General features: G+C 36.4%; 1 protein-coding gene across 1 annotated transcript; it reads left to right on the top strand.

Moving 5' to 3' along the window:
- The first annotated feature begins 1,097 nt into the window (after nucleotides 1–1,097).
- Nucleotides 1,098–4,533, top strand: LOC122136527 (polyserase-2-like). Its single transcript, XM_042720178.1, has 10 exons — nucleotides 1,098–1,242; nucleotides 1,684–1,704; nucleotides 1,807–1,969; nucleotides 2,055–2,323; nucleotides 2,691–2,830; nucleotides 2,925–3,147; nucleotides 3,282–3,411; nucleotides 3,505–3,749; nucleotides 3,846–3,943; nucleotides 4,090–4,533. Exons 1-10 carry the CDS (start codon nucleotides 1,194–1,196, stop codon nucleotides 4,348–4,350), a joined length of 1,599 nt encoding a protein of 532 aa, XP_042576112.1. The 5' UTR covers nucleotides 1,098–1,193; the 3' UTR covers nucleotides 4,351–4,533.
- The last annotated feature ends 8,128 nt before the right edge of the window (nucleotides 4,534–12,661 follow it).

The raw sequence follows: 12,661 nt of genomic DNA, 5'->3' as shown, positions 1-12,661 counted from the left end.
CTCATGTATTTCTAAAGTTCTCAGTTTGCTGTAGTGAATGTGGATGGGTTAGGAAGCTCTTTGATGGATCAAAGCACAGATAACCTTAAACAATATGTGCAAAAAAGACAGATCATGAGGAGTGGTTATACTTTTGATATATTCCTCAATTAATATCTCTTCATGAAGTCCAGAATGATCCTTGAACCTTGTTGTTATTAAAAAAAAAAAAAACAATGGTTGAAACAAAGGTTGAAAAATGCTATTAAAATTGTAATAAATACTAAATGCTTAAAACACAAAGTGACTGAAAGTATAAACCAAAACTTAGGAAACTATATATGAATAATATAATAATATATGAAATGTTATTTTAAATTTTATGTATAGCTGACATTGTATTCGTGCAGATATCATTGTTACATAAGAAACTTTTTTCGATAGCATGAAAGACTCATTTCATTGTTATTACTTGTCTTTTTCAACATTGCACTTTTGTACACATAACTTTACAATCTTTTTAAAAAAAGATTAAAACAACTTTGGAAAAAAAGAGAAAAGAACACACCTTGTCGTCTCCTATTATGATAATGCATTCATTTGTGTTGCTTGAAAACCTGCAAAACCAGTTTCATTGTCAAACAAGTATGTGAACATGAAGATTTAATATTTCTAGGAATTATTTTAAAGCAAGACATTTTCATTATGTGTTTTTGCACTTGATATATTAATGATCTTTAGTATTTTACATTTATATCATTATTGTATTTGGAAAGCTCACAAAAAAAAACTGAGAGCAACAAACTACATTTTGATAAATGCTGATTTAAGGCAAAACTTCAAAGTATGATCAAGTCAAAGAGTACATGTTTAGTTTTGTTTAGTTATTAAGTTCTGAAGAAAATACATAAATGTACATAGCATAGTCAAAACGTCCTTTACAAAATATGCTTTATTTAAAGCTCTTATACTGGAATTTCATGCTGAAAATCAAGTTTGTCCATTTAATACGAAAGAATCTATTCTTGACTGAATTTTTTTTTTTTTTTTCTTTTTTTGCCATCTCTATTGTATAAGAGCTATTGGTTTCACTGTGAAGGTGTGACAAAGGTGACTGCAGCTTCAATAGGAAAATCAGGAGAGGTGTGTAGACGTCAGGATCTAGGGTATATATATATAAGTTCAGAGTCAGCAGCGAAATCAGAAAGAGGAAGATGTTCTCGACACTGAGTTTGGTTTTTGTGATCACTCTCCTAACCAAAGGTAAATGCCTTCATCTTCATATCATGTTCTTTATAAAATCTGTTACTTTCTTCTGACAAAATTAATTAAATAATTAAAAACAACACAAATTGTTTTTTACAAGTTGAATTATTTATATTTATTGATGCTGTAACATATGCTATAATGTTTTATATGTATGTTTAGACACACACACACACACAAACACTCAAGTTATGATTACTCAATTTGTTTTTAAAAATACTTGAATTAATAGAGTCAGTTTCTAAATAATTTGCTTTAATAGATAGTTTTTCATTTTATGGAAAATTACAATATATTATCTTCCAATTTATATCTGGGATTAGAAAGATGACTTATTAAGCAGATAAAATGAGTCTCATGTGTAGCTACTACCTCGGCTACTCGAGGGTACTGGTTAAGAGCAGTTTTTAACATTTAATCTTGTTTCATCTCCTCCAGGGTGTGACTGCCAATCTTTTGGTAAATATTTTTTCATCACATAATAATACAATTTACTGAGTAACATATTCACCTCTTTCTTGGAGCGTCAGTGTGATGGTCTTTTCCCTCTCTTGTTTGAAGCGTGTGGCAGGGCGCCCCTCAACACAAAGATCGTTGGGGGACAGAATGCATCTGCCGGCGCTTGGCCATGGCAGGCCAGCCTTCATGAGGATGGGAGTCATTTCTGCGGTGGATCACTCATCAACACTGAATGGGTTCTGACAGCAGCTCACTGCTTTCCAAGGTAACCCACACAAACATCTTCAGTAACATGATTCCTTCTTGATAATTAATGTGAGTGTAAACACTTGGTCGTGTCTTCGCATTAGTATCCCCAACCCTGCGGTCTATACTGTGTACCTGGGTCGACAGAGTCAAGAACTATCCAATCCAAACGAGGTGTCAAGGAGCGTCTCTCAAGTCATACTTCATCCAGCATATAACGACCTCCCCCATAACAATGACATGGCTCTGCTGCATCTCTCCTCACCTGTGACCTTCACTAATTTCATCCAACCAGTCTGTCTGGCAGCAGAGGGAAGCATATTCAACAGTGACACGATGTGGGTCACAGGTTGGGGAACCATTGATTCAGGCGGTAAGATGCAAGATAAATTTTTAATGCATGCCAGAAGACGCTTGAGGTCTGATGCTTTTCAGTGTATAGTGAATGTGGGCTTTTGATGCATCCATACATACCAGTTTGACAGTTTAACTCATTTAATACTCAAAGTTTTTCACCTCTTATTTGCATAAAGCTTGAATTCAGTATATCGTAGTGTTATCCTGCTCTTACTTTTTATGCCATATATGATGCAACCAAACTTTAACTGAAAAATATATATATAAAAAAAGCATGTTAATGTCAATGATTCTGCTTCTAAAGATCAGTATATTATGCAAAATGATCTCTGCCTGTTATCTGAGCACTGACGATGAGTTTTTCCTCATTCATTGTTACGCAGTACCCCTTCCTTCACCTCAAAACCTGCTGGAGGTGGATGTGCCCATGGTTGGAAACATCAAGTGTAACTGCCTTAATGGAGGAATAACAGAAAACATGATGTGTGCTGGACCATTGGAAGGTGGAAAAGATTCCTGCCAGGTATCAATAATACATTGCTTGTACCATTTAATGCAATAATATTTTGTCAATTTTATTAATATGTTAATATTTCATTTACTCTGTTGCTGCACAGGGTGACTCTGGAGGTCCAATGGTCATCAGAGAGGGCTCTACATGGATCCAGGCTGGCGTTGTGAGTTTCGGTCAAGGTTGTGCTCTGCCTAATCTTCCTGGTGTGTACGCCAGAGTACAGAACTACCAGAACTGGATCACTCAGCATGTGGGCATGAATAATGCGGGTTTCATCCAGTTTATCTCCAATGCTCCTGTTCTGGATGAGACCTGTCCTTCATCAGGTATGTTTCTTAACATCACCATGACAAAGCAAAATGAAATGATCCATCACTGAAACGGTCTTACAGCTTGCTTACACTTCCCCTTTAGCTGCCATTTACATTTACCTCTCCTTCTCTCTCGCTTTTCTCTCCAGCGCCAGTGTGTGGAGGTTCTGCAGGTTTATGGCCATGGATGGCTAGCATAACTTATCGCAATTATCCAGTATGTGTAGGAACTTTGATCTCTGACCAATTCGTCATGACCTCTGTTGCCTGCTTTGCCAGGTAATCATTTCCAGAAAACTTAATTTCATATGAAATCAGTCGCCTAAAAACCGATGACTTGTGCACACACATTTGACATATCTTATTTTTCAGATTCATGGGTACGGATGGATGGGAAGTCGTCCTCAATGTTGTCCAACCAGACTGCTCCAGCATGCCAATTGCAACTGATGTGGCAAATGTCTTTTTCGACGATATTTTAGGAAACGGTGTAGCACTCCTGCAATTGACTCAACCATTTTCTCAAGTTGCCAATTTACCGGTTAACACGTATGATTTAAGCTTTGGCCCTGGTACTCAATGTTCAGTAATTGGTTGGGACTCAGAAGCTGGTACATGTGAGTTCAATGAACATTAATTCAGACTTTCTATGTCAATATGTTCAATGACATCCCAGTTTTTTTTCTAATCTGCTTTTCTTTCTTCTTATGCAGATCTACCTTTCCATGAATTGCAGACCACCATTGTAAACTGCGATCCTTCAGACAACCCACAGATCAGCATCTGCACAGAGCTTTTGAACGTTCAGCAGGTATTTGCAGAGTCCTTTTTTTCAGTCTTGTCGTTTGATTCTTCAGACTGAAACAGATTTGAGTTACTGAGTACAATTATAATGTTTCTTAGAAATCTAGCACTGTATGATGTTTGTAACAGTCTTTCTGGCTCACTCTCATATAGGATGATGACGGCAGTCCTCTGCTGTGTAAAGTGAACGACATGTGGGTTCAGACTGGTATTCTGTCCATTCCCCCTGGCAGTGAGATCAGCCCATTCTCCAACAGCACAGTCTTCATCCAGACCTCTCCCTTCACCTACTTCCTGACTAACACTATCTACAACGTCCCATCTATTCTGGATGGGGCAGAGTCATTCTCGCCCCTCTCTCTCACTTACATCCTTCTGCTCTCTCTCCCAGCAGTCCTCCAGGCCTTTTTCTGAAGCGGCTATCTGTCACTTTATCACTGAACAAACTAACATATGAAGTACATTTTATGGGGCATTAAAGGGAATTTGCTCTTACATTAGAAATAAAGCTATAAAAATCTTTAATTTGAATCAAATAATTAAGGTGGAATCTTAACCCTTTGCATATTCCAAATAAAACAAGGTACATAAAAAAAAGTTTTGTTTCTCAATTTCTGTAACTCACACTCTCCAGTAAATGAACTCAATTAGTCTTGAAATAACTATTTAAATAAATTTGTTTTTAAGGAAAACAATGTATGGTCCATAATAAATTTGTTTTTTGTCCTGAAACCTGAAGAGAATTATCAATTTTTGAGCCATGGGAACTTAAAATGACATAAAATGAAATTATTTTGTTAAGAAATTATCATTGTTATTTTATTATAAAATGATTCAGTATTTTATTAATTAATTACAGTTGCCTTAACTGTTAATTTTGTAGCCACTGTTTTTACAGTATACTTATTAACACTTCTGAATTTGGCTCTCATGAATATTAGGAAATCCTAATAAGATATTTTCAAATACTAGTGCATATTTTTTAGAAATCATCTGATTTTCAAATTTGAGAGTAATGTTTCTCTGTTCATTTCTCAGTCCTCGTTTTATTGCATAGCACCCCCCCCCCCCCCCCCCCCCCCCCCCAATAAAAAACTACTGAGCTTTGATCATAAAATTAAGCATTTAAATATCATCTTGCTAAGATATATTATTGGGAGATAGTGAGTGACAACTGATATTTATATGCATTTTATGTAAATAGTCTGCAAATACGTAAGCAAATACGTAAAACCTCACATTTGTACAAAAGGCAGAACATAAACGCCTCTTATTGAAAATTCATATGCTGGCAGGTCTCATAGAGAGTCATAAGATAAGCTTATTTATAACACTGTTAGGAAAAATGCAAAAAATTTACATTTAGGTTGACAGCTTGTCATTTGGGCAGTACACGTTATTACCCCATCATTGTTTACAAGTGCCTAAGGCAAGTCAGGCTTCAGTGACAACATGAAGAGATTTGTGTAGATATAGACTTTAGGAGATATAGGCCTATTCTGAGTTTGAGGTTTGTGGTTATATAATGTTAACTGTATTAAAGTATTATTTATGTACCCCTAATAAGAATAAAAATAGACTTAACCTGGAATAAAGAAAATAAATTAATTGTGCATCTCTCCTCAGCCATGAACTATAACACATAGGCCTCATCTGATCTGGGAGCAAACAGAAACACAAACCATACTGTTGAGGAGACAAATGTGAGAACTTGAACAGCTGAACTTGAGGCCATGAAGTCAAACCTGTTATTTCATAATTTAAATACTTCTGCTGCCCAGTAGCAATAACAATATAAAAAACAATGCATTTTTCAAATATTACCAAAGCATGAAGATGAATAAAAGCATTGAGAATATTGGATTTTGCATTGTGTTAACTCATCACAGATGACCGATCTAGCAAAATCGATTTCTTTTTCTCCTCTAAACCTACAGGAGGTAAACATGCCCATGGTTGGAAACAGTAAGTGTAAGGACAATAACTATAGTTGTGAGGTTTTAATAATCAGTCTAATTCTGTGGGAACTATATTATTGGAATCAACAATTTTTTTTATTGCCAATGTTTGAACAGCTTGTAATGAAACTTAAAAACCGACACCTTCCCTGGCTTCTAGGTTATCTGTAAAAGCCTGTAGACTGATTTTTATTTGAAGGACTCAGGATGTTTTTCCCCAGGAAAATCAAAAGGATGCTACATTTGCATATGCGCCAGAGAGCCTCTCTTACTTTCTATTGTATTCTGTTAAATCGTAATTATGGCTTCAAGTGCGTTCAAGTACCCTTTCTACATAAAATTAGGCTAAAAAAATTTGTTACCCTGTTTTTGCGATTTAGGGCTCTTGTTTAGTACTTTGTGTTACTATCTTTCTCTGTTCACATCCTATATTGTTTTGCTGTCCCTGTTTGCCTTGTTTGTTCCCATCGTTAACCCTGTATGTCTCCATGATAATTAACTGACCACACCCCTTTCCCTGTTTGTATCCATGACAATTCATTGAGCCTGTGTATTTATAACCCAGTGTTTGCCCATGTTCTTCATCCAGTCTTGTTCTTTTGCTGGCTGTTACATGGTCATGCCAGCAAAAGAAGGTTTAAGTCTCACGTCCTGATCCAAATGCAGAGAGAAAGAGGAGAGGGTCAGTTCTCACTGAAGCCAGAACTCTCTCAAGCCGTGCTCACACTACAGGAGTTTTAAAATCCTAACCGATTATGAAATCTGGTTGCAGCACACACATAAGGAGAATCTTTGCAGATCCCTGCTGAAAAAAAAGCAAAAAAAACAGCCTAAACTTCTTGGCTGGTTTAAGCTGGAAGTAGCTGTTTAAGCTGGTCTCCCAGCCTGACCAGCTAAGACCAGTCTGATCAATTAAGGAAGTAGCCAAAACCCCTCTAAAACCAGCCTGCTGACCAGCTTAGGCTGGTTTTAGCTGGGGGGGGGTTTTCAGCAGGGTATCTTCCCTCAAATCTTAAACATGCACACACTACAAGATTTGAAAATCGTGGGGCATCACACACCACAAGATATTATTAAGATTATCTTGCCAGAGGGAGCGCCTCACGTGATCTCACGCAGTAGATCGTCATTGATATCTCAGTGATGTTTACATATGTTCGCTAACGTGCTAGCAGCTCCCAGCACTTCTCTTTCTCCTTAAGGTTGTGATACGTTTTCGACACAATATACAGACTACAAAATGTCAAGAAACTTCCTCCGTCTCCACTATGCAACAGAGCTGTACAGCAGCCATTCTGTGATCGTGCATTAGCTATTGTGAAAGTACTGGCCTAATCATATAGCCGTCATCATCCCGATTTAAATCCTAAATATCAAACATGTTTTTGACATTTTGTTCCCTCTCTGGAGCACCCATAGTCTCGCTCGTGAGTACCGGATGCACCCCTGGTCAAGACTTTTTTACATGTTTGATATTAATCGGGGCTGCCCCGATTTGTGTGCGAGCAGATCAGGAGGTACAAGATTCGATCGGTGTACGCCTCACATTGGTAGATAATCTCAAAAACTATAGAATACCATATCTGAGGCAGTTCACTAATCAGCCATTGGTGTTGCTAATAACAAGGGTTTCTGAATTCAACATATAACCCGTTTAATAGATAATCAGTAACACACGTGTGTGCCAGGATGTCCGTGTGGAGGTCCAGTGGTCATTAACCCATTCAGACCTGAATTAAAAAAAAATTATAATAATTTATCCACTTGATATTTGCTCTTGTATAATTGTATTGGTTTAATCAAGAGATCATGTGATGTCCATTTCAATGAACGCAGGGTAACAAGGCTCTGTTTGAATCCAGGCTGATGTTGTGAGTTTTGGTTAAATGCTTGTGCTCTGCCTGATTGGGGCCTGTACCATGATGGTGGCTGAACAAACTCAGGGTTACAGGATTAGTTTCGAGACAAAACCTCACCACTCCAATCCAGCTTGGTTGGTACCATGATGCTGATCAACTTTCTTTGTCAACTCAGGCTTTGATCCTGAGTTAGTGGAGCGTGTGCACATGAATGTGTGACATCAGTGGCGAACAACCAATCACATGCCTCGCAACCCAAAGCAAGTGTGACTCACGTCTCGCGCGAAAGCCAGCAGGATCCAAAACTCTTTTGCTAAAGGTTAAGAAATTGAGGAATATGAGGAATTTAAACACAGTTACACAGAAGAAAGGACTTCTCCATTAAAGAGGACAAATAACAGAAATGATCTTGCTCTCTCAGTGCAGTCACAAGTGAAACTTGTGAAGTTAGTTTGTATCGTTGATATACTGAGTAGAACATGTGAGGTCACATGTAGTCATTTTAAAGCGTTATCTATTGATTCTACAGCTTATTATAATTTTACATAGGATCTGTATAAATATCATTTAAAATAAATGCTTTATAGTAATTGTTAAACTAAAATTGCTTGTGTATAATGGATTAATAATAGGCTAATATAAATCATATAATAATTTTATAAATCGTATATAAATCTTATAAAATGTTTCTAAGTAATTATCACTAAAGCCTGACCATTTTGTTGTAATTTTTATTTTATTTTTTTTGATACTATATGAGCTTTAATTTGGAGGAAGAGAAACTGAGGGAAATACTTTTTTGAATTAAACATTTGTCACCGCTCAGATCTGATTGGTCAATTTGAGATCTCTTACCGAGATCATAACCTGCCTTGGAGCAGGGAAGCTGTGGAGTGTAAATTACTTTGGCAATGAATGCCGCTAAAAGCCAAACCACTTTCATGGTACCTAAAAGCCAGGATTAGTGCAAACTAAACTGAAACTTACCTGGCTATAGCCAACTAATCCGGTGTCATGGTACAGGCCCCCGGTGTGCCTGGTGAGTTATTCAGCAACAGGGTTAAATTTGTGGGCATATCTGTGTGATGTGAACTGTCCTACTCCATGTATGTTTTTTTAACATTACAATGACAAAGCAAAATGAATTTCATCTTTACCTGACTGCAGTTTCATCTGAGCTTCTGTTTACACTCAAGGGTTTGGTCTGAATTCGGGTGTTGGACACACATAAGCACTGTTCTGTCAACACTCTTCATTTTCTGTTTGGTTACTGTTGAATTCTCAAAATTTCTGTCAGAAGATTCTCTTATTTCCCGGCTGGAGGAACAAAGCCTCACTGATTGAGAAGTAATTCAAAAAAATCTCAAGTATGAGCTTCTCACACACCTTCACTGTCTTTCTCATTTTTTTGCTAGCAACACTAGTGTGTGGACAATCTATGAAGCGAGTCTAAAGCGGGGGTTCTCAAACTGTTTTGTCCAGTGAATCCTAAACTATTAACTTAAAGAACCCTCTAAGATTTTAAGTTAATATTAGAAGTAATTTTACAGCACAGTCCTTGTGTGGTTCTTTCATGTGGGTTAAGGGTTACGTGACACACTAATCAAAGCAGGAAAATGGCAGTCCTTTACCATTCAGGTCTTTTGTCCTCGGATCACATTCTCCAATCACACAGTCTTCATCTAAAGTTTCCCTTTACATCTTTCGTGACTAACATTGCTTATACAATGTTTCATCTATTCTGTTTTATCTATCTATCCTCACCCTTCATTCTTGCCTAAAGTGGTCTTTGTCACTCAGTAAACTGACATGTGTGTATAGGCAAAGAATGCAGAATTTTCAAGAGCACATTATTTAGGCAATTTGCTCTTGCATTAGAACCGTAGTTATATTGAGTTTGATAAATTAATTAATAAATTAATGTATATTGAACTTTTTATTAAATTAAAAACTGGATTTAATAAAGTTAATGAAGTACTAAATGACTGTATAAAGTCAATATAATTAGGAGTGGGTCTTTAAATGATTATTTTAAATTTAAAAATAATCCACAAGTAATCTCCAAATAATCTTCAAAGAAAAGAGCACTTTGTCAGGCTTTTTGTCTCTCATTCTCCCAGGCATATCGATCCAACAATTGAGCACTAGAGGGCATTGGAACTAAACACTACATACGTGAAATCTGTCTGTACAAACAAACAAATATACCAAAATAAAGATGGGTGGTATAAATATAGGCACATATAAATGACACTAAGAAGAAGAATCTATCTTCCATTGCTTCTAGCTTTTATTATTATTATTATTATTATTATTATTTTATTTAATCAAATTAAAATAAATTAAAATAAATTCAACTGCTTTATGTAAACGCCAACATGGTTCATATTAAATAATGTATAATGCAAATTATGCCATTTTGCAGCATTCAGTTCATCCATATTCGATGTATTAATCTCATTAAATTCCACTGTCGCAGTGCAACTCCTCATATAATATATACATTATTTATGTCGCTAAATGTTTAACATCAATTTTAACAACGTAAATTCGAGTAATTTTACATTTTGAGACGTTTTCGAGATGGATCAAGTCAAAAGGGACTTTGATCAAGTTTGGTCCCTCCACGTCGCCGTACACGCGAAGGAAGTCGTATCTCGGTTGCCAGGACAACATTGGTCAGCTTCGCTCGAAAAATGTGCAACCCAAAGTAAACATCTGGTTTCATTAAATTAAATAAACCTCCTGATAACTGAAAACCCTGGTCAATTAAACTGGGAATGCAGGGAGGATGTAATGGTATGTACGATTGTTTTGTGTTTGTTTGCTACGTTATTGAAATGAAGATTTGATTTTCAGACGCAGTCTGTAACTGCATCTGTGCGTTTCTCAACCAAACTACTAGCGTTTTCTTTACAAATTAAGTTTATGTTTTTTTTCCCATTGCAATATACAAATAATATATAATATGATGATAATGAACGGCGTATATATTTAAATGAACACACATTAAAATAGGTGTTTCTGTCAGAACTGATGACATAAATCTCATCTTTCACTAAACGTACATTACATGAGCTAGCTTTTCGCAGCTCTGTTACTAAACTGCACAGATCAGAGCGTGATTTGTTCGTGTAGTATTTATTTTCTGATTTACTACGTGATTTCAGATGGGTGTTGGCAGTCCCAGCCTTAATACGCTGCTGTACATGTGTAATTGAATATATTAATGTGTTTAAAGAACCATTGTGATATGAAGTAAAATTAATAATGAGAGTAAATATTTCATAAGAACATTTCATATTTCACAGGGATTAAAAACCTAGCGAGGTGTGGAGAAAACCCATTTGAAAACTCCTAAAACGTTTATTTATGAAAGAAAAAACAAACAAAACTATTACTAATTCAAAATACAAAACAATGCTCTTTTTTCCATAAGATGTACTGATGACTAGTGACATATAGTGATGTTTCCATCTCCCCTGTCAGGCTGTTCCCGTGTGGGCTCTTTCCCTCCCGCTGCCTGCCATCATCATGATCGCTGTGGGGCTCTATATGATTTTCCTTGCGGCTGTGCTGTGGTGTCATCACTGTCTCAAGGTACTTCAGCTTCATCACTTCCTCTTTCTGAGGAAACTTTATAAAACTTTTCTGTGAGCCAAATTGCTTAACAGTCTTCTAGAATCAATATCTATGGCTGTTGCTATCCAGCAGCCTATCTGTCTCAGTGGCTGTCTCAGATGTAGCCTGATTTTTCACAGCTTCCTTGTTCTGAAGGGCAGTTTAAATCTCAGTTCCCACTGTTCTCACTTCTCTCTTTTGGGTCATTTTTGCATTGTGTAACAGCTCTCTGACTTTACAGGCCAAGTGTGATCCTCAGTGTTCAGATTGCTGTGCTAGTTTCTCTCCTTGCGAGTACTGTTTAGTGTGTGCCCAGTCATGTGACTGCCGTGCACCATCTCTGCAATCCTGTCTGGACTATTCCTGCCCCTCCCCTAATGTAAGTCACACGTTGATTGTCTCTTCCTATTTTAAACTGAATACACTTGTACGCTTTTTGCCACATAAGACTGAAGTCTTTGATCCCTTAGTGTGATATACTCTACAATAAGATTTAGTTTTTTAACATTAGTTAATGTATAAGTTGACATGAACTACGAGAATTCTATTATTATAATTTTTTTGACCTTTGTTAATCTTAGTTAATGAAAATACAATCATTCATTCTTTGTTCTCGGTTGGGAAAACAAAGTAACTTGCGTTACTTATTTGAAAAAGTAACTCAGATATTTTGTTGTAAATTTAAAAGTAATGCGTTACTTTACAAGTTACTTAAAAGGTAATCCGATTAAATAATTTGTGTTACTTGTTATGTGTTACCCCCAAGACTGCCTTTGTAACTAATCCTTACATCCTAACATTATGATGGTATTATCAAATAACTTTATTATCAAAGAACTCAAGTGTTTTTGTTTTTTCTAAATAATAAACAGTTTACAAAATCCTGCCTATCAATGCCTATAATATGAATAGAACTGGTGTAAACCTGTTTTCCTTGATCTTGTTCAATGTAGTGTGCGATGTGGGATTGTGCCTGTACCTGTCAGCCTCCAGAGTGCGACTCCATCAACTGCTTCTGCTTTGAGATCAAGTTTAAGTAGAAGGGAGGACGAAAAGAAAAAGATCCTCCTCAATTTAATAGATGCCTTAGAAGCTCCAGCTCCAAGTGACACTTACATATGTTTTAAGCTCTAGAGAAATTGTGATTCAGTCTTTGGCTGTTCTGTAAAGTTTGCATAATTTCTGAAACGCATCCTTCCTATTTATGATCATTGATTCAACTAAAATAAAGATTAAGATGTGCATCTATTGGGAATATACAGTACATTGTTTAATTGAATCATGTAT

This window comes from Cyprinus carpio, chromosome B3 (assembly GCF_018340385.1).
Source record: "Cyprinus carpio isolate SPL01 chromosome B3, ASM1834038v1, whole genome shotgun sequence".
Lineage (NCBI taxonomy): Eukaryota > Metazoa > Chordata > Actinopteri > Cypriniformes > Cyprinidae > Cyprinus > Cyprinus carpio.
The sequence above is the reverse complement of the archived record's forward strand: the minus strand, read 5'-3'. Positions and strand labels throughout refer to the sequence as shown.